Below are 21,556 nucleotides of genomic sequence, written 5' to 3' on the forward strand. Positions count from 1 at the left end.
TTACACTTAATTCAAATTGTTGAAGAAAAAGTGGTAGATATTGCACCTAGTAACTGCCATTAATTGTGTAAACTCTATTGTTTTATAGAGGGAGTGATTAACATGTCACGCATTTTTTATACGTTTATTATTAAAATCCGCAATCTCACATATGAATTTAATAGACTTAAAAAGGCTCAGATACCATAAATTTGCCATTTTAAGATACATAATTAACTGATAACTGAATTCACAAACACAATTGTGTCATGATAAAGAGAAGGGAAAAAAGACATTTTAATAGAGAAATGCTAGAAATAGTTAAGAGTATGGAATAGAACTTTTAATCCCAAGATTGACTAGTTGTATGTGACGACATGTCTAACAAAAAGAGGAAAAAGTTGCATAGACTTTTGTGACATAACAGATCAGAAGATGGTCCAACGTTAATCCCTATGCACCAATCAATCTATTGCGTCATGCTTTGAATATTCACTAATTTTATACCATGTCTTTTTTTTTGTAGAACATGAATAAATAGGGAATTAGTGAAACGGAGTGCCATTCGTTTATTAGTGAAACAAGTGGTGAAGGCGAAATTTTAATATTAGACAGGGATGTAAATCACGCCGGCCCGTAACTATTGGTAATTTAAATCATATTCTCTTGTCTAGAGTACTTCTAATTCGATGTAAAATTTTATATATTGTTGTTTTGTAAGTAAAGTGAAAAACATAAAATAAAAGAAATGGAAAATGTTGAAAGAGTAATATTTTTATATTTAGAAATTTGTTATTTAGAGTGAGATATTTCAAAAAAAAAAAAATGTGTCATTTAGATTGAGAATTGTAGATATATTTTCAGTATTGGCATTGCTTAAAGCAATTGCTGCGATATGGGCAGTAGGGGGACGTAAGAGATCGATGGGTAAGAGAGAAATATTTAGAATGAGTAATATATAAGAGTAAAGGTAATGAAATAATTTTGAGCAACCTAATTCACATCTACATATGCATATCTAAACCAGAAGAAAAACTATTGCAGCATAAACAATATATATATATATATATATATATATATATATATATATATATATATATATATATATATATGTATGTATGTATGACCCTCATTCAAACCAATTCCATCAATTCATACTTAGTCTCAGATCATCAAATATCCATCAAAACAACTTTGCAAGAGCCTCTATGACGCGGTTCGCCACTGCATCTCAATCTGAATCCGGCCATTCTTTGAGTCGATAAGGTGGTACCTATCGTTGATCCTCTTGTTGCTGACGACGTCTGCTAGGTTTATATCCGCGTAGCCAAGTGATTCCTGTTGATCGTGTTAGAAAATGAAAAGCCTCTCGATCAAAAGCACTTGGAACGTCCAACCATTACCTTGGGGTATCGAAAGCCTCCCATTCTCTTCGAAGAACTTGTTACTTCAATATGGATTTTTTCGTTGCTAGGCGCCTCTTCCAGCACGAACTGGAACTCCTCTTCCCACCTCGGATCTCTGTTTTTTCTCAGTCTCTACCAAATATACAAATAGAAACACATCATGAAACTGCATATTCGATGAGATCTTTACAAATTATACTAACAAGCTGCATCTTCTTTTCTGGCGGCAATCTCATGAAAAATTTCCAGTTCAACTATCAGAACAGAAGATTTACCTTAGTTTTTCTCATCTCCCCACGAAAGTGTAGGCGTGCGGACGGATTGTTATGGTTTTTGCCTTCCAAATCCTCAGCTTCGTGCACTATAACGACAAGCACGCCACCACCCTTGGGCGTCCCCTGAGGAGCCTTCTCGACTTCGCCTATAGCAATATTGCAGCTAGCCAGTTCCTGTTCACCAAAAGGTTTGTAATTGATCTCGACTACAAGCTGTCCCCGCGCCTTCTCATTCTGAGGGTCGTCCAGATTGAGATTCTTAAGAACGTCGAGAGTTGCAAGCTTTGGCTCCCCAGGAGTTAGGTCCTTCAAGTGAAGTACATTCGTCCCCATCTTTTCATGCGATCCAACCTAAAGATTTGTGCAAGTAATCACATGTATCGTGTCAAATCATAACGGAGAACAGATGCAAACGAGAAAGGCACACCTTTTCCCAGTCGTACAACGTGATCACCAAGTCTTGAGCTTGAGGGTCCTTGACAACGAGGCTGAACTCCTCGTTCCATTCGGGGTTCAAGTTGTTCTTCTTCACAGATGTCTGCTTCGACTGCATCTTGTCATCGTGTAGACCTAACTTCACGTACGGATCAGCAGAGCCTAAGAGATCCTTCTTCCTCAGATTCATTGCTCGGACGACGTTCACGTGCACCATACCAACTGGCCTCTGCATTGCTCTGTCAATTCACACGTCATAAATCCATGAACTAGGCAATAGTAACATGTGATTAATTTAGAAATATAGGTAGAAAACAACATTGAAACTTACTTCATTGGATCCATTATTTGAACTTCAAGCCTCTTAGGCCATAAATACATGTTTGCAACCTGATCTTTGATGATTTCCTGAAGAAGCATAATAAAACACAATGTCACGAAAGTCTACCCGAATTAGTAGGTCGTTCGCCTCTCGTTATTAATCGAACATTAACTTCATAAAATCGACAGATCGCCTTAACTAGCATCTATACCTGAAGTTCTATATGAGTAAGGTAAGTATATATACCTGCACCATTCTATACGCACCGGGGATGGACATTGCATCAGCACCGAAAAGCTTTACTCCAAAGTCGACATGCGGCTAGTAAACGATAAAACATAACCGAACATCTTATCTTGTTACCTTTAGGAATCTAAATTTTCACTAATTAAACAAACTGATTTAGTCCATACCTTCTCCACTAGAGAAACAAATATATTCGCGAAGCAAGGAAAGGTTGGGACAAGAGGCTTCATGGTGATACGCGGAGAAGCAAAAACTTGAAAGTCGATAACCTAAAACACCCCAAAAAGACAGGACAGATCACTTATGGATGGATATCAAACATATCAGTGAGAGGAATGACCCAAAGGAACGATACCTGTGCAGTGGCTTTCAGCCCGAACGCCTTGACAGCAACGAGGATGTTAGGCGTACCTGCCCACTTCAAACCTAGCTCCATCATCAGTTCCTTTTCCTCAGTGGTGTACACCTTCATTCCTGTGGATAAACTTCAAGTTTAATAGCAATGAAAACAAAGAAGCAGCAAGAAAAATCCACGGCCTGACCTTGAAAAGTCGGAGGCAGGCCACCCAAAGTAAGCTGTTCGAATTCCACACTGTCGATTTTGTACTGAGGAATTTGCTCAGCTATGATAGGCTCCGCGATTTGCTTAACTGTCTTGCATATGGCCTGAGAGCTTCGTCGTGTCATCATTGTAACCAGATTGCGAATTAAGAGACAAATGCGGTATGCAATGAACCAAACATACCTTATCTAAATAAGGCCACATACACTCTATGAATTTGTTCAACCAATCTAGCTGCAGCAGAGGCCATTATATGAGGCTATGAATAGAAATTTCTACAAATTGGACAGAGAAATGGAGCTCACTCTGTCATAGTCTGGATTTTTAATCCAAAGTGGTATTTCAGGAAGCAGAGTTTGGAGAAACTCGGAAGATTGTTCGACTAATGGACGGACTTGGGGATCCTGCAGAGAGTGAATGAGCACAAAAGTCTTGAAAAACTAAAGTCCTTTTACTCTTAATCTTGACATCTATTCCCCGAAGAGGGTGTTTGATTCGGGCGACTAGCTAGATTAACGTGCATATGATTGTGCATTCGAAGGTTTACATATCAGCAACACAAGATCAAAACTGTGCAATGTGTCAAAGTATTCGATGGATTGAATTGCTTTGATCAATCTATGCTATCAATCAATAGTCATCTATTCTCTCATCTTGAAAAACAAAGTGCTTCCACCTATGTTCGATATTCAACACTCTAGTCTTGACAGCTTTTCCCGGGGAGGGTGCTGGCTTCAGGGGACTAGCTAGATTAACGCGTATATGATTGAGATTGCATCATCAAACAAGCTCAAGGCTTTTCAATCTCTACACAATCAGAGCGAGTTATTTCGATCAATCTATGCTATACTCAGAGTAAACCCTCCCTAAACAACTGATCAGTTCCCCAAAACATAACTCTAAGAAATCAAGAATCAACAATGGGGTAAAATCCCAAAATAATTCAATTAAATCAACACCAAATTGATGAAGAAAACACATGCACATTGCAATGCCAATTCACATTTCACAAAGAAATCAAATTAATCACAACAAAATGATATTAATCCTAAAATAGAAAGGGGTTGAAATCTGAGATTTCACCTTAACATCATTTGGTAGAACATAAATTAACAAGAAATATCCAGCCACAAGCCCAGCTGAAAAACCCATCCCAAAACCAATCATTCCCATTATTGTGCTCACAACACCCATATCTCTAATCTTATTTATGTCAAAAAAATCTCTCAACAAATTCAAGAACCAATTGCATGATATCGAAAAGGGTGAATTTATTACTCCATGTTTTTTTAAAAAAATATCACAAACGAAAGTTTGACAAATGGAGACTGAAGTGAGGGATTTGGAACAAAAATTAGCAGGTGTTGTAATAAAAGTAACATAAAAAAGGTTGCCTTTCTAGCATTGAACAACCCAGGATGGATCCATACTTAACGGTTTTCTTTTAACTTGTATTATAATTAGTAATCTGTTACAATTTAGTACTGTACGTATAAAAATGGCATCACAGATGTGTGTAAATTGTAGTAATGGGAACAATATTTGATATACATTTATCTCTTTGCCAATGCCATTGAATAAGAGAAAGATTGGGAAGTGTTGGATATATAATTTAATTGGTTGTTGGGCTACTATCTTATCTTGTCATCTTATTTCCTTCACTTTGATAAAAAGAACTGGTCATGGAATTTAAAAACTAAGTATTACGTTAGGACCTAACTGATGCTACCAATTAAAGATTAGTTGAATTATTCTACTAAATTAAAAATATAGTACTATTTCTTATTCCGGTATAAAAATAGTACTACTACAATACAAAACAACATGACGACGTCTCCTATAAAATTTAAATAACCATTTAACTTAAACAAAACTCAATCTCAGTCACTGACATATCTAAGTTTATTACTCATTATGGAGTAGTAATCTTTATAATTGATAAAAGAAAGTGTTCCTATCATGGAGTAGTATTTATTTTGATTTAAAAAGATATTGTACGTTTCTTGCTGTTTTTCTGGTCTCTTAAATATATATTTCATAACTTTTTATATGAGGTGTAATCAATTGCTAACTCACTCTCTAGTTGCTAACTACAACTAATTTAAGACCATAGAATTTTAGAAATATAGTGGTCTAAAATTTGTCACGTGTAATTTTTGTTTTTATTAATTAAATTAAAAAAGAAAAAAACTACCAAATTAGGGTTTTGGATGAAAAAATGTCAATATAGTGTTTTGAAAATATCAACACAATGCTTTGAGAATGTCAACACATTGCTTTAAGAATGACATTCTACATGTATTATATTGACATATTTTATATACTATGTTGACATTTATACTGTACGAAAAAATTGAAAATTTTCGATTTTTTTTCAAATTTTGATATCGAAACATATGCAAGTGAGATCTCGTTAGAATCCTTATGAAATTATCTTTGATTTGATATATGTTGTGCGAAAAAATAATTTAAACCGAGAAATTTATATGCGTTTTAAAGTTATGTAATATTTATTAAAAGTTAGTCACAACTAATTTAATGTAAATTGACCTTAATACTCTTATTGACGTTTTTATTGATCGTATTGACATTTCAGAGCTAATGAATCTTGACTCTTGATTTGAATATCTAAGGGTTATTATTTAATTGTAGTTAGTAAGTATTCCGTTAACAATATAAACTCTCCTTTTTATATTATTTCGGTCTCATAAGTTAGCAGGTGATCATATTTGAATTAATTTCTTTTATTTTATTAAAAGTTTATTAGGAAATAGTGTATATAATTATCTTGTTTTTGTGGAAATTTCCACATTTTGCCCGGAAACGTGAGGGGGGGGTGGGAATTCCCAAAAAGTCCCTAGAAGAAAATAAAGGGTCAGCATCTGCATCACCGATATTTCTAAAAACAGCCAAAATCCAGTGGCCTCCATCGCCCCGGCGGCGCCGCCCCACGCCATTCCACATCACCAAACCGCCTACGGTTGTCGGTTCATTTCTGTGCGACCACATTAAAATATACAACTCAATGCACCAATCTCTTATCGATGGTAATCGAGAGAATCGGAATGGCTATGCATATTGAAAGTGCAGAATCTGGAGTGAAGAGTTTGTATTATTTCTTGTGTATGAATTACATCGATTTCTCTCACTTTAGTAGGGAAGAGTACACTGTATTTTAGGAAAAGAATCAGCCTATTCTAAGGCAATGTACTACAAATTAAATTCATATCAATTACAAATCTTCCTCCTTCAATTATGCCTTTGCTTTGGTAATTCCTCAAGTTTGGTATGTTTAACTGTTTGACACTCCCCCTCAAGTTGAGCAATGGTATCCCCAATGCTTAACTTGTCCAAGACTTCCTTGAAGACCTTCGGATGGACTGCTTTGGTTAGTATATCTGCAAGTTGTTCTTCAGACCGGACAAATGGAAATTCAACAATACCTCCTTCCAGTTTTTCTTTGATAAAGTGCCGATCCACTTCTACATGCTTGGTTCTGTCGTGTTGTACTGGGTTTTCCGAGATGCTGATGGCAGCCTTGTTGTCGCAAAACAACTGACTCTTCCGAGTAGGTGGGAAACCAATCTCCGTGAGTAGCCTTCTTAGCCAAAGGATTTCCATGAGTCCACTTTTCATTCCTCGGAACTCTGCCTCGGCGCTAGATAGAGCTACCACCTTTTGTTTCTTGCTCCTCCACGTAACCAAATTTCCTCCGATGAAGGTAAAGTAACCTCCCGTAGATTTTCTGTCTACGGGATTGCTTGCCCAGTCGGCATCGGTGTACCCATCAATCTCCAAGTCTTCTCTCTTTGCTAGGAACACTCCGTATCCTATAGTGCCTTTCAAGTACCGCACGATCCTCAATGCTGCCTCCATATGAGTTGTTTGGGGTTGGTGCATGAACTGACTCACAATACCTACGGCGTATGCAATGTCAGGTCTCGTATGTGAAAGGTATATGAGTTTCCCGACAAGTCGTTGGTATCTTTCTCTGTCTGCGAGTTCTGCTCCTTCCTCGATCTTTAAACCATGGTTGGGAATCATTGGAGTGTTAGCCGGCTTGCACTCGAGGAGTCCGGTCTCTGTCAATAGGTCTAAGACGTACTTTTTCTGCCTTAGGAATATTCCGTGTTTGGATCTCAACACTTCTATTCCTAAGAAGTATTTCAATGCCCCTAGGTCTTTCATCTCAAATTCTTTGAATAGGTTATCCTTTAATCTCTGGATTTCCTCTACGTCATCTCCGGTGATAATCATATCATCAACGTATATAATCAGACACGTCACCTTGTTATCCCTCCTTTTTGTGAAGAGTGTGTGATCGGAGTGACTTTGGTGGAACCCGTGTTTGAGCATGGCTTGGCAGAATCTTCCGAACCAGATCCGAGGTGACTGCTTCAACCCGTACAAAGTTCTCCGTAGTCGGCATCCCTCTCCTTTGCTAAATTCCTCGGAAAAACCCGGTGGAACTTCCATGTACACTTCCTTGTTTTCTTCTAGTTCCCCATGAAGGAAGGCGTTAGTTACATCAAACTGGTGTAGCGTCCAGTCTTTGCAAGCTGCCACAGATAACAGTGCCCGCACAGTCTCCATCTTAGCTACTGGGGAGAATGTCTCTTCATAGTCCACTCCATATACCTGTGTGTATCCTTTTGCCACGAGTCTTGCTTTGTATCTCTCGATTGAACCATCTGCTCTTCTTTTTATTGTGAATATCCATCGGCATCCAACTGGTTTCTTTCCTGTTGGTAATGTGCATTTCTCCCAAGTGCCATTCTTCACAAGGGCATCTATCTCTTTTTTCATGGCTTCTCTCCAGTGCTTATGTTTATTTGCCTCCTCAAATGTCTGTGGGATATCTTCTTCTTCATATAACGCAGCTTCAAAGGCTCGAGCCATCTCTGATAGGTGGCCTTGCGCAATATTGGATACTGCGTATTTTGCCTTTCTCCCTTTCCAGTCTGGTGAGTAGCGTCTGGGAGGTATTCCTCTGGTTCTTCTTGGGGGCAGCTCGTATGGATCTCGTGTATCTCCACTAGTTCCACCGTCCTCATTGTTCCTATCAAGGTTAGTCTCAATATCTGAACTAATTACCTCGGGATTCGAAGGCGGGGTTGACGGCCGGGCAATGTCACTTTGTTCTTCGTCTTGTATTACAGGACTTGACGGCCCGGCGGTGTTGCTAGCTGCCTCAGGTGGACCAACGTCTATGACATGGCTTGTCTGTGGATCTCCCCCTGTCTGTGGATCCCCAGTCTGAGGCTCTCCCCCTAAGTGATGGTTTTGAATACTAGGCAGCCAATCTAGGAAGTCACTGTGAGGGCTATTGTCCGAGGTTTGTGTCTCCCCCTGACTACTAGATTGGGTGTAAAAATATTCCCCCTCCACAAAATCGCAATTCATGGTGGTGTGTATCCTACGGGTTTTTGGGTCATAGCATCGATAACCTTTCTGATTTTTTCCGTAGCCTAGGAATACACATTTGAGGGCACATGGGTCGAATTTGGAGCGATCTTGTTTAGGAATATGAACAAAGACCGAGCAGCCGAAGACTCTAGGTTCGAGAGAGAGGGATGAAGGGATTTCAAAATGTTGGGAAAAAATATCTAGGGGAGTTTTAAACTGGAGTATGCCAGTTGGGAGACGGTTTATGAGGTATACGGCAGTGGCGACAGCTTCGGGCCAGAAGGATTTTGGTATTTTGGACTCAATCAAAAGGGCGCGTGTAATTTCGAGGATATAACGGTTTTTTCGTTCAGCTACCCCATTCTGTTCCGGATTATAGGTGCATGAGGTTTGGTGAACTAGGCCTTTACTCCTAAAAAATTCTTGCATTTTCTGATTTATGAATTCCCCCCCATTATCGGACCTAAGGATCTGGATAGTGTGTTTATATTGAGTTTGAATAAGGGTATAGAAATCTACGAACTTATCAAACACGTCATGTTTATTTTTTAGAAAATAAATCCAGGTCATGCGGGAGTAGTCATCAATAAAGAGAACAAAATAACGGAAACCTTGGCCCCCAGCAATGGGTGCCGGACCCCAAACATCAGAATGGATTAAAGCAAAAGGTGATTTCATTCTTGTATTGTTTAGCTTGAATGAATGTCTATGGTTTTTAGCTAGCACACAAGTATCACAATGAAAAGAGTTTAAAGATCTAGCTAAATTAGGAAAAAGAAGACGAAAATATCCTAAAGATGGGTGTCCTAACCGACGATGCCACAGCCAAGCCTGTCTGTCAGTTGGTCCGGGAGTCAACATCAATGCAGCACTCTGTTGGGCTATCTCGTCCACATAATACAGTCCGTTTCGCTCAGTGCCACGCCCAACTATCGTCCCCGTCTTGATATCCTGTAACATGCAAAAGCGAGGTTGCATTAGTAACTTGCAGTTCAGTTCTTTAGTCACGTGACTAATTGATAACAGTTTATGTGACAGAGATGGGACAAAAAGGCAATTTGAGAGGCACAGAGTCGGCGAAATATTGATGGTGCCAGCCCCCATGACTTTTGCTAGGTCCCCACTGGCGGTTTGTACATACGATTTTTTTGATTTGGCAATGGATACAAAATCTGAGGCTTCGAATGAAATTGTATCGGTTGCCCCGCAGTCAAAAATCCAGTGAGGGTCTTTTTGGTCGGAAGTGGATGTGGAGGAACAGGCTAAGGCATCAAAAGAGTTCTGGCAGGGTATTGTGGGGTTGTTTTCGAGGTGTTTCAAAGGCTGGGGTGTAATCTGCAAAGTTTTTGCAAAGGAGGGGTCTGTGTGTAATTTTCGTGTTTTGTGGTGGTTAATTCTGAATTGTGGTTTTCTGTGGGGCTGAAATTGAAGTGAATTATTTTGGTGGGGTAGATTACGGAATATAGGAGATTTTAGGGGTGGGTTGTGAGAGGTAATTTCCGGGTGGGGTTTTTCCCGGGATAAGGAAGGGTTTTGGGGCTGGTTTGAGATTTGGGGAAATTGGGTAGATAAATGGCTTATTTCGGAAACCCTAGCCGCTCCCCCTTCGTCGCCTGTGGGAACCCTAGCTCCTTCTCCTCCTCTTTCTCCGCCGGTAACCCCGGCGAAGTCACCATTGGTTGCCGATTTACCTTCGAACCAAGTCCTTGCGACGGACACGGAGCCGATTTTGGGTGGTTTCTCCTCGGTTTTGACCTCGCCACCGCTACTGCTGGTGCTGGTGCCTCCGCTGCCGCCCGTCGGGCCCTCGACGTTGGTGGCGCGGTTATGAGCGACGGCGGCTGATGCCCTGCCGCCTCCTCTGCCTCCTCCGGTTCGTCCTCCATTTCGGGCCTGCCTCGCCCTTTTCATTTCTTCCCACCACTCGGGGAACCCGTGGATGTGGAAACACGTATCTCTGGTGTGTTTTCTTCCTCCACAATGGCTGCATGTTAGTTTACTTTTATCATCCTCCTTGTGGTAGCTAGGGTTCCTCGGTGATTGATATTGTTGTGATGTTTGTGCTCTGTTCCGATCGAATACCGCAAGACCCGCTCCTATTCCAGGCTCCTGTGTATCTGGATTGAGTAGTTTTTCATTGACGGATTCCCTCCTGACCAATCCGTATGCCTTCCTTGCGGTTGGAATGGGATCCATGTTAAGGATTTCCCTCTTGATTTTGCTGTATTTGTGATCATCCAGTGCCCACATAAACTGGTACAATCGGTGTCTTTGAGTGTGTTGATTGTACTTCTCTATGCTCGCCGGAGTATCCATCGGGTTTGGGTCTCTGGTATCGATTGATATCCAGAGATCCTGGAGTTTCTGCCATAGTTGTTCTAGGGTTAAGTCCCCTTGTTTGATACTGTATGCCTGTCTGTGCAGGTCTGATATCTGGAATTGATCGGCGCCGCTTCCATACGTTGTGGCTAGACTATCCCACAAGTCGTAAGCCGTCTCGTATTGGGAAACCTCATTCACGAGGCTGGCGTCGATATTGCTTATGATCCAATTGAAGCAACAATCGTCTCTCTGCTGCCATCGGTTGTAGTCTGGATCTGTCGGAGAGGGAGGGTCTGTAACTCCAGTAATGTGAGATGCCAGACCCTTCCCTCGGATCCCCCGACTCATCAGTTTAGCCCATAACGGATAATTATCTCCGTTGAGCTTCTCGGCTAGACGTACTTCGCCTAGTGATTCGTTTGATGAAGGCTGTGGATTTTGGGTTTTTTGAGACATGCTCAATCTCATAAACTCAGCGAATTGTTCGGCTGAGAGTGTAATTGGTGGGTTATTGGATTCTGACATGGTTCTTTTTTTTTGGTTGGTGTTTGCAGGTTCAAATGGTCGGGAAAGGTACTTGAGACGGTGATGATATTGCTCTGAGTCTCAAGCCCGAATCGTCCCGCTCTGATACCATCTTATCGATGGTAATCGAGAGAATCGGAATGGCTATGCATATTGAAAGTGCAGAATCTGGAGTGAAGAGTTTGTATTATTTCTTGTGTATGAATTACATCGATTTCTCTCACTTTAGTAGGGAAGAGTACACTGTATTTTAGGAAAAGAATCAGCCTATTCTAAGGCAATGTACTACAAATTAAATTCATATCAATTACAAATCTTCCTCCTTCAATTATGCCTTTGCTTTGGTAATTCCTCAAGTTTGGTATGTTTAACTGTTTGACACAATCAAATTGCAGTAATTTTGTATGCAATTCCCATCTCTCTCTATATAAAGGCCATCTATGTATATCTCTCTCCCACTTTGTGTGTGCGTGTGTAAAATTGTAAATACAATAAGAGTTATGAAATTCTTTTAATTAGTTTTCGATTTCGTCTTAGGCTGGAGCAGTAATGTTTAACACAACGGAGGAGAGAGATTCGTTGCATGATCATGTAAATGTAATGGATCTCTACAAATCCCATCACAAAACCATAAACCCTAAACCTAATCACTACACATCCAAAGGCCTTTTGAAAGCTCCGCCTCTCTCTCTCCCTCCGCCGCCGCAGCAGCCGCCCCTCCTCCCGCTCCCCCGCCGCGCCTCCTCCTTCCCCACTAAAAACAAAAAGAAATCCACAAAATCTTCCACTTCCAAAAAAGAATTGAAAGAAATTACACCTCCAAAGAATATTGCAAGAGTTGGACGATTTGATAATTCAGTGAGATCAGATGTAGTGAAAGATCGAGTGGATATGCTCTTGGGCTCTGTCATGTTTGCGATCTCTGCGCCGCCGCCGAGCAGCTTGCCGTTGCCCAGTTTTTCTTTGAGGCCGAAGCTCACCTGCAATGCGGCTGCGGTAGATGCCGGAGCCACTGATGATCTCCGCCGCCTTCTACGCCTAACCTAATTGACGCAATGGATCAATAATGATTTCTCGTTTACCTGCTATGACTTGAATCCTGATATATTGAGTGATTGAGAACGAAACGTCTTATAAACTAAGTTGCATTTCCTCGTTTCTCCTATTTGTTGTTTGTAGAGATAATTAATACTACTATCTGTGTAGTTTTAAATGAGAAGTGATATTCTGATAATTGTTTTACGTTGTTTGATTTAATACTATGTGACCGACCAGGTCCACTGCCTCTATTGTTTTTATTAAACGAGGTGGTGTTCAACGGTATTGAATGTAGTACACTTATATAATGCAAATGATATCGTTTTATGGAAGCTTGTGTTTATATCTCTAGTTAATTGGATAACTTCAACCGACCCTTTCTTAAATCTAACTCATCTTTTCCTTGATTCACTTGGGTGATCGGATTGATTATAGAAACATGAGTTTAATTAGTAGATTTATTAGTGAATATGAAATAAGTATATCTACACGAGTAAATATATTGACCACAACTATCATTTAGAATTGCTATAAACATTTTAACTTTCATATCGTAAAATTGATATAAGAAGACATTATAACTATTTATAGTGTACTATTAAATGATTGGTGATCTAAAGGGTAAATATACTTATTATTATTTCAGTCGTGCATTTTATGTCTATATTCCAATCTAAACATACTCATATGCTGACACTTAATCTTTACAAAATTTACACATTCGAGTTTTGGGGCATTTTTTTATTTGCGGAACTGCATTGTTGCGTGGAGAGATAAATATTCACAATATTTGATTAATTAATCAATATTAAATTCACAATTAAACAACATTTTGATCAATTAGTTAGCATTTGATTTACTACAATTTTTAATTAAACAACATTTTATAAATTTTACAGTTTAATATACTATATACATCTGGACTGCTAAACACTCCACTAAAATTCTTCATTTTAATCTTATCCACCAACCAACATATAAATCAATACTATTGAATCTTCATTTTTTTTCTACAACTAATAAAGCACTATTGTGATGGAGGCAACAACTTTAACGAAGAGAAGAGACTATAGAGTCTAATGTCAAAGGTCGGTTTTAATTAAATTACAGACATAATTGTATGATTTGGACGGTTTTGAGCTTCTTTGACCATGTAATGTAATCTTCTGAATTCTCATACCCAACCACATATATTGTCAAAATCTAATACATCAACCCAAAATAAAATGGGAAATCATCGTATTAATATGCAGCTAATTCATACCCTCTCTTTCATTTGAGGAAAATGAATTACATAAATGTTACTTATGATACATACAAGAGAGGGCATCCTTTACGAGTTCTCAGTCTGTTTGTGCGCGCATACAGGGCAAGAATAGAAGATCGTCTGTCCTTCATCAGCAGATCGAATCTGAAAAGGACAAAGAAAAAAGGGCCGAGTTGGTTACAATCGATATTGTGATATGACCAGGTATATGTATGTAGTAGCTGATAGTTTACCTGTCTAGCAACGTAAGCGAGGCCCAAGTGTTGGCATGCTTTGCATTTTGCATTGTAATCCTGTATGACGAAGATAAATATAACAAGAGCAATAGTGGTTTTATACAACATAACAGACAGCACTTGTATGAATAATTCTGACCATCTGTTTCAGCTCCCTCTCCTCTTCTACATCCTCGAGGGTAGACACTCCCATCTCCCTCCTCAAATCCTGCAATATATGTGGTTTTTCAATTGCATTTAAACGATATAGGAAGATTATTATTTTTTCAATATATGTGGTTTGGTGATGTAGGAAGATTACTATCCTATGTTTTCAACATCCAACTAAATAGGATTGAAATGAGGAACTCTGTAGCAGCTCAAAAGTAACAAAATCTAGCATATCTAAGGCTATTCGAAAAAAGAACTTATCCTTTAAGAGACAAGCATCATGTTCTTAATGCACATAATTACAAAAGATCATAAGCCTGCATCCTTTTCACAACTAATTACAACACTAAAAAATATCAAACTCTTTAATAGTATATGCTTCTTAAAACACAAATCCTATGACGTTAATGAATGACACACACAATCAAACCGAACATCATACCTCAGCACTGACTGTATAGCGGAGCGTTTTTCTCTTCATATCTGAAGACAATATAAAGCCTCACTCAATAGGCAGAAACTAATAGCTCCAAGTTCATAAATGAGAAACATAAAACTCAATAATATATCTGCTACTCTTAAGAAATCAAAACTAATTATATTTCTCTTTGCAGTTGTATAGCCAATGCAATCACTAAATCATATACTGATGCACTCCTATATCAAGTAAAAGTCCAGCTTCAAACCACAATGTTCAATATTTGCATCTCTACCTGTAAAGTGATCATATCTAAAGAGTGTAATAAGGTAATCAATCTCCTATTGTATCATTATTAAGATCAGTTACCATAATTCAATAGACAAATTTTGAAGTTAATAAAAGCTGCTGTTTTGTTGATTCCAATAGAACTCAAAATTCAGCAAAAATAAACTAATTAAAGTAAAAATCCAATCATTCCTCGAGAGTTAAGACGATATACTGTCAATAGAGTATGAAGAAAAGAGAAAAAAATGACCTTTGAGACGCTTCTGGGATTTGCACAATGGGCATTGAGCATACTTGGGCGAGCCGAAGGAGAGCATTGTCCCGCACAATTCGCAGAACATGAAGTCACGCTGACGGCAGTACTCCGACATACTTTAGATTTTTTGAACGAAAATATGATGATAAAAGTGATCTATTGGGGAAGAAGAGAGCTATGGAGAAGGGATTTAGGAATAGGGTTTATCAGAAAAGGGGATGACTGAATTCTTCAAGAAATAAAGAGGCAATGGCTATTGGGCCAATCCCCAATTACCGGCCCATTTTAATTCTAGCCCATTTTAGATTGATAAAATAGTTTTATATGGCCTCTAAAATTATCAATTTATATGAATCGACATGCTAGTTTGGAATTTGGGATTTAAAATTTTTTGTTTCATGATAAACTTCTGCGAACGATCAATTGCTAACTCATTCTCATTAACTACAACTAATTTAAGACCATATGATTTTAGAAATTCAGAGGTCTACAATTTGTCACGTGTAATTTTTATTTTTAGTAATTAAATTGAAAAAGATAAAAAAAAACTATCAAATTAGGGTTTTGAATGAAAATGTCAATATAGTATTTTGAAAATATCAACACAATGCTTTGAGAATGTCAACACATTTCTTTAAGAATGACATTCTACGGGTATTATATTGACATATTTTATATACTAGGTTGACATTTGTTGTTGTACGAAAAAAATGAAAATTGTCGATTTTTTTTTCAAATTTTGACATCGGAACATATGCAAGTGAGATCTCGTTAGAAACCTTATGAAATTATCTTTAATTTGATATATGTTGTGTGAAAAAATAATTTAAATCGAAAAAGTTATATGCGTTTTAAAGTTATGTGATATTTTTTAAAAATTAGTTACAAGTAATTTGTTGTAAATTGACCTTAATACCTTTATTGATATTTTTTGTTGATCATATTGATATATTTCGAGACTGATGATCTAGACCCTTGATTTGAATATCTAAACACTATTATTTAATTATAGTTAACAATTAAATATTGAGTTAACAATATAACAATCCCCTTCTATCCTTCTCTAAATACCATAATTATAATTATAATTATAATTATACTACTGCTTTGAAAATAAAAAAAATCATAATAAAAAGAAAAAGGCCAAAACCAGAAGCCATTTGTAGGGTGAGGTGTACAGAATCTAAAACCCTTGTATAAACCACATAATTATAAAAACCCTTTTCTCCAACTTTCTAGTTTTTTCATTTCCCTCACCAAAAAATCTCCCCATGTTTCCTCAGATGCGAAGGGCCGCCGGACTCGGCGCCGTTCGCCGCGCCGCTGGAGGCATCGCCTCCGCGGACCAGCACCACCGCCTCTTCCAGGCGGCGCTCTTCATCTCCAGCAGCGCTAACTCCTCGTCGAGATCTCACTGGTTCTCGTACAACGGCATCGCTGGCGACAAGGCCGCCACACACGCTGTTTTCGGAACAATGCTCTTCTCCACGGCCGCCACTGCTATCGTCGAAGAGGCTCACGCTAAAGAGACCGTCAAATTCCGCCCGAAAGATGTCGTTCTGTATCAGTATGAAGCTTGCCCTTTCTGCAATAAAGTTAAAGGTATTTGATTTCGATTCTGCCTTCAGCGGTTTTTTTGTACTGTTTCCTTCAATTCAACCAATCGGGAATTATCCATCAATAACGTTGGAATTGCAATTTGGATCCGTTATTGGTGTGACTTGATTAGTTTGTGAGCCTTATTAACATTGTTGAAAGTCAAACTAAGCAATTGATAAGACTTGTTTCGATTATCTAAAATTCAATGATCGGCTTGATAGGTGTTATACGATGTATTAATTGTGACACTGTCGAACTATTTGGGCTCGATCCGTGTTGTTTATTGTTTAAGTTTTATAGAATCTGGAGGTTTTCGTCCATTGTTTTTAAAATAAGAATTTTTTATCAAGTAATTGTTTCATATTTGCTTTGCCTACCCTTCTGGCTGGTGTCTATTTGTGGAACTATTTGTTACAATTAAGCATAATCACGGCATCTTGATGGGAACATTCTTTTGGTTACAATTGAAATGGGTGCAACTTACTGGTTATTGATCTCTTTGGTTATAAACATTAGACAAATTTCATGTGTGTATCAATTCACATGTAAGTAGCCAATTTTTTTACTGGTTAGTGATATTATAACCAGTGTTGTTAGGGGCGTGGGGTGCAATGGGGAGATTATGTAAATTTCCGGAGGGCAATGGGGTGCTCTAACAAATTAGAATGCTTCTTTTCTAGCTGTACTCAAATAGAATTTGAGCAAAAGAAAGAAGAATTAATGGAGAAGAGAATAATAAGGAATAATTAATGTCTTGAGAAGAGGAGAATAGGTATTATTTTTGGAGAAATTATAAAATTTATATTATTTTTGGCAATAGTTTTGTTGATTTGAATGGATTAGGATCAGATTAGAAGGAAAAGATTTCAACATTAATTATGATTGATTTATTTTAGGAAAAGAAGATTTGATAAGATTTGAAGTCTTTAGAGTTTTCTTAATTAAAATTTTCAGCCGCCCCAAGCCGCCAAGGCTCGCCCCTGGCCCGCCCGTGAATATGGCTCACCTAAGCTAAATCGGGCGATTCAGTTGGTGCCCTGAGCGCCCTGCGAGCCAGGTAATTTTTTAACAACACGGATTATAGTTGAAGTAATTCAAGCTTGATAAAAGTTCAGGATATCTCTTCCTCATTTTATTATGTAGTAAGATGCATCTTGATGCCTAATATGATTGCCGGGTTTTGATGCACTATCTTATCGACACTGGTGCTGATGCACATGCCTAATATGATTGCCGGGTTTTTATGCACTATCTTATCGACACTGGTGCTGATGCACCTGTTGCCTAAATTTTATCAAAGCAAACCCCTTTAAATACGTGCAAGGTTAAAATTTAAAATTAATACGAAGGCCAACAGTTGAAGCTAATGAAATTTGATGTACATTCAGACTGTAAATCTGCCTGCCTAACCCTGATCAAAGAAAATGTGCGTTAAACTGAGGTGTGCAAGTGCAATTTAACATAATGATATAAATGATATGCCAGTTGTTGATAGTACATATTAGCAAGGAAATGACAATCTGTGCAGTTTTTAAGTCATGTAGCATCCTTTTCTGATCATTATCTTGTTAGCTGCTACTCCCAATCTTATGAAGTATTCTCTTCTGATCATGTTGATATTCATAACATGGGTTATGTTTCTGTCCTTTACTTTCCAGCATTCCTGGATTACTATGACATACCATACAAAGTTGTGGAGGTCAACCCTCTTAGCAAAAAGGAAACCAAGTGGTCTGAATACAAGAAAGTACCCATATTGATGGTTGATGGAGTACAAATGGTTGACTCATCAGGTATTGAATAAGTAGAACATGAGATCAGTATGATATCTGTTTTCAATTAGTTTATCAATATGACGTGTCCTAAGTTCCTAACTCTCTTCATGTGTTATCTAATTAGATATAATTGATAAATTGTACACAAAGATCAATCCTGGCGCGGTCACTGATTCTGCTGAAGAAAGTGAAGAGAAGAAGTGGCGAAGGCATGTGCTTCTGACTCTTATAGTGTCACACTTTTTCTATATTGCTCTTCTCCATTATGCCCAATTTTATATAGTATTTTTATTTTGTCATTTGGGCAAAGTCTCTCAAGTATGGCTATTTGGTGAGGATTAACTGTATCCCAATTACTATCATTGCAGATGGGTGGACAATCACTTGGTGCACATTTTATCGCCTAATATATACAGATCTATTTCTGAGGCTATTGATTCATTTGACTACATCACTACAAAGGGTAAGATCTTTTTAAAATTAGTTCAGTTGCTTGCAATATTTATTGAATTTGAAAATCATGTCTCAGTTTGTCCATTTTTGGGGCAGATTGTGTTGTTTTCAAAATTTGTAGCCTTTTTTACGATTCGCGGAATCGCGTCAAAGTGATCCACCAGTCTAGTTTATATACATTTGTGCAAATTGATGGTTATAATGTACATATAAAAAGCAGGTGCTGAGTAGGTCAGGCACATTGTAACAGATGCACAAGATGCTTATTTTAACGTAATAGTTTCACCCACTCTGGGGAAACAGAAATGGAGATTAATAATAACATAGCTATAGCAGAGACATAATTCATAATGTCATGAGAAAGAACAATCATGTCAGTCATTTCGTTTCACTACTATAATGTCCTTGGTGTCTCTCACTTTCAGCAATATAAGACTCATTTGCTACAACTATTATTTAGTAGTATAACAAAGCAATGATAGATCTCCAAGGTGCCTGGCTATGTGGGAACTACCTTTTCCTGATAAATGTTTATTTGTTTCTTGTAGGCATGACAGTCTCTTGGGTTGATGTGTATCTTATTAAGCTTATCCCCCTATTATTGATGCTAGTAGTAGTCTTTCTTAGCTATTATCATACTAGCCGTGTTAAAGAATGTGTGTTAGTGCACGTTTGGATCTTGGCTTTTGAAGTGCTTTGAGGTACTTGTAATCTTACTTCCTATGAGAGGCAAAACTATCCATTGCCTGTTTTCGCTGGTTGTTACTCCTTATCCTTTGTCTCAAGATTGATGCTGATTAAACTGTATAGAGGCTGGTTTTGCTGGCTGTTACCAAATTTTCTCTTTTTTCTTTCTATTTTTCAAGAATAAATGTTGTTACTCCTTATCCTTTGTCTCAAAACTTGACATTGCTTTCTTTTCCCTAAACTGCGTTGGTCTCTGGTTTGCAGGCAACTTCAGCTTCATGGAGAAAATGAGTGCAAAATATGTCGGAGCTGGTGCGATGTATTTTATATCAAAGAGGTTGAAGAAAAGACACAACATTACAGATGAGAGGGCGGCCTTGTATGAAGCTGCCGAAACATGGGTAGATGCTCTTCAGGGTCGAGATTTTCTAGGTTCGTCTCATGATCAAGTTCGACTGTGCTGATACTAGATTCACCTATGCAACATTACAGCTTATTCTTATTCATAACTATCTTGCACCAGGTGGAGCTAAACCCAACCTAGCTGACCTAGCCGTCTTTGGTGTCTTGAAATCCATTCGCTACCTCAGGGCTGGTCAAGACATGGTACAGCATACACGCATCGGTGATTGGTATGATCGGATGGAAAATGCTGTCGGAGTGTCTGCCGGATTCCGGGAATAGAAATAGGCTATTGACGTTTAACTGAATGATTGGCTTATAAAAATATTGGTATCATAGGAGTCTTGATATCTCCAAACCGTTATTGCCCTTTTTCTCTTAAAAGTTCATTTTTTGAAGGTTTTCAAAATATAAGAAAATAATGTTCCTCCCATGCTTGTTGAAGTGTGGTACGGTAAATGATAATTATTCTTGGTTTTTAGGTTACCAAGTTTGTATTTTGCGCATTTTGAAATTATTAAAGATTGATTTATTTTGATTTTGTAACTAATCTAGATCTAGATTTTGGCGTTGATATCGCTTGATTAATTATTATTATTGAACATTAACTAAAGTGACTGTAAGTAGCAAAATGACATTGTATAAGTATGAAATTAAATAATTTTATTTGTTGAATTTCGGTTTATATTGGGATGGAAGGGAGACGATGAAAAAAACATAAACAAGACAACTGTATTCCCTTTTGGAATGTTCTAATTTAATTGAGTTATTTCATATTTTGACTATAAACAAAATATCTAATCACTCTTATTTTATTATCTCTCTTCTTTAATCTCGCTCATCTTTTCTAAGTATCTTATTCTCTATCTTATTTTAATTTATCTTTATTTATTTCATTTTATAGTCTTAATCTCAGCGCTCAAAAGAAACGTCTAACTAAATTGGGACAAAAGGAATACAAAGGAGTTTAACAAATGAAATGGTTTAATTTAGTATAATGCAATATCTTCTTGCTTACATCCGACAAAGCTATATTAAAGTCATTCAATCATGTTAGTGATAAATTGATTAATTGTAAAACTAAATAACTTAGTAGGTTGTTAATTTACATACTACATACTAATATGTAAAAATTAAAAAAATTGTAGAAGAATAAGGATTTACACGTAGTGACGTACATACCTAAAAAATTGACGAAGAAATCGAATATGACATGACAATTAAACTAACGTAGTTTTGTTGTTAGATTTTTCTATCGAAAAGACAAGCCTTTGTAAGGAATTACTAGTCCTATTTATTTGGGCTGCCGCTTTTCGTGAGCCAGCAATTGAATCAGCCGATTCCACCTACATTGTTATTATAGAAATAAAACAAAACCAAAAAAGGAGATAAGGCCGATTTAGCCTGTTAATAATGTGTGGTAGTGAGTTTCAACATTATTTGTAATAAATGATGTCACAGCGACATGCTATACATACCACATGCAATATACAACAATCATTCAACTCT

The 21,556-nt window shown here is 37.7% G+C and overlaps 3 protein-coding genes across 3 annotated transcripts; 1 reads left to right on the plus strand and 2 right to left on the minus strand.

Moving 5' to 3' along the window:
* Nucleotides 1-1,112: 1,112 nt before the first annotated feature.
* On the minus strand, nt 1,113-4,701 carry LOC121806678 (synaptotagmin-2-like). The gene is made up of 12 exons (XM_042206796.1): nt 4,309-4,701; nt 3,531-3,629; nt 3,409-3,459; nt 3,206-3,329; nt 3,019-3,137; nt 2,831-2,932; nt 2,664-2,738; nt 2,427-2,503; nt 2,088-2,334; nt 1,661-2,011; nt 1,383-1,517; nt 1,113-1,317 (listed from the first exon to the last, which is right to left on the minus strand). Exons 1-12 carry the CDS (start codon nt 4,417-4,419, stop codon nt 1,186-1,188), a joined length of 1,623 nt encoding a protein of 540 aa, XP_042062730.1. The 5' UTR covers nt 4,420-4,701; the 3' UTR covers nt 1,113-1,185.
* Nucleotides 4,702-13,670: 8,969 nt separating this feature from the next.
* Nucleotides 13,671-15,324, minus strand: LOC121806791 (DNA-directed RNA polymerase I subunit RPA12-like). The gene is made up of 5 exons (XM_042206943.1): nt 15,126-15,324; nt 14,612-14,652; nt 14,159-14,227; nt 14,017-14,076; nt 13,671-13,927 (listed from the first exon to the last, which is right to left on the minus strand). Exons 1-5 carry the CDS (start codon nt 15,244-15,246, stop codon nt 13,850-13,852), a joined length of 369 nt encoding a protein of 122 aa, XP_042062877.1. The 5' UTR covers nt 15,247-15,324; the 3' UTR covers nt 13,671-13,849.
* Nucleotides 15,325-16,338: 1,014 nt separating this feature from the next.
* On the plus strand, nt 16,339-20,597 carry LOC121807690 (prostaglandin E synthase 2-like). Its single transcript, XM_042207958.1, has 6 exons — nt 16,339-16,733; nt 18,389-18,523; nt 18,630-18,714; nt 18,874-18,968; nt 19,910-20,077; nt 20,169-20,597. Exons 1-6 carry the CDS (start codon nt 16,403-16,405, stop codon nt 20,327-20,329), a joined length of 975 nt encoding a protein of 324 aa, XP_042063892.1. The 5' UTR covers nt 16,339-16,402; the 3' UTR covers nt 20,330-20,597.
* The last annotated feature ends 959 nt before the right edge of the window (nt 20,598-21,556 follow it).

The sequence above is a fragment of the Salvia splendens genome, chromosome 6, assembly GCF_004379255.2.
Source record: "Salvia splendens isolate huo1 chromosome 6, SspV2, whole genome shotgun sequence".
NCBI classification, from domain to species: domain Eukaryota; kingdom Viridiplantae; phylum Streptophyta; class Magnoliopsida; order Lamiales; family Lamiaceae; genus Salvia; species Salvia splendens.

Bases quoted from the DNA above. Each gene is read 5' to 3' on its own strand.
- LOC121806678 (XM_042206796.1), bottom strand. From the start codon at position 4,419: ATGGGTGTTGTGAGCACAATAATGGGAATGATTGGTTTTGGGATGGGT. The intron at 3,138-3,205 runs GTCAGGCCGTGG...GTTTATCCACAG, and splicing joins CCTGCCTCCGACTTTTCAAG to GAATGAAGGTGTACACCACT. The intron at 1,518-1,660 runs GTAAATCTTCTG...TATATTTGGTAG, and splicing joins GGGAGATGAGAAAAACTAAG to AGACTGAGAAAAAACAGAGA.
- LOC121807690 (XM_042207958.1), top strand. From the start codon at position 16,403: ATGTTTCCTCAGATGCGAAGGGCCGCCGGACTCGGCGCCGTTCGCCGC. The intron at 18,715-18,873 runs GCATGTGCTTCT...CTATCATTGCAG, and splicing joins GAAGAGAAGAAGTGGCGAAG to ATGGGTGGACAATCACTTGG. The intron at 20,078-20,168 runs GTTCGTCTCATG...ATCTTGCACCAG, and splicing joins TCAGGGTCGAGATTTTCTAG to GTGGAGCTAAACCCAACCTA.
- LOC121806791 (XM_042206943.1), bottom strand. From the start codon at position 15,246: ATGTCGGAGTACTGCCGTCAGCGTGACTTCATGTTCTGCGAATTGTGC. The intron at 14,653-15,125 runs GTCATTTTTTTC...TATTGTCTTCAG, and splicing joins ATCCCAGAAGCGTCTCAAAG to ATATGAAGAGAAAAACGCTC. The intron at 14,077-14,158 runs GTCAGAATTATT...TTCGTCATACAG, and splicing joins AGAGGGAGCTGAAACAGATG to GATTACAATGCAAAATGCAA.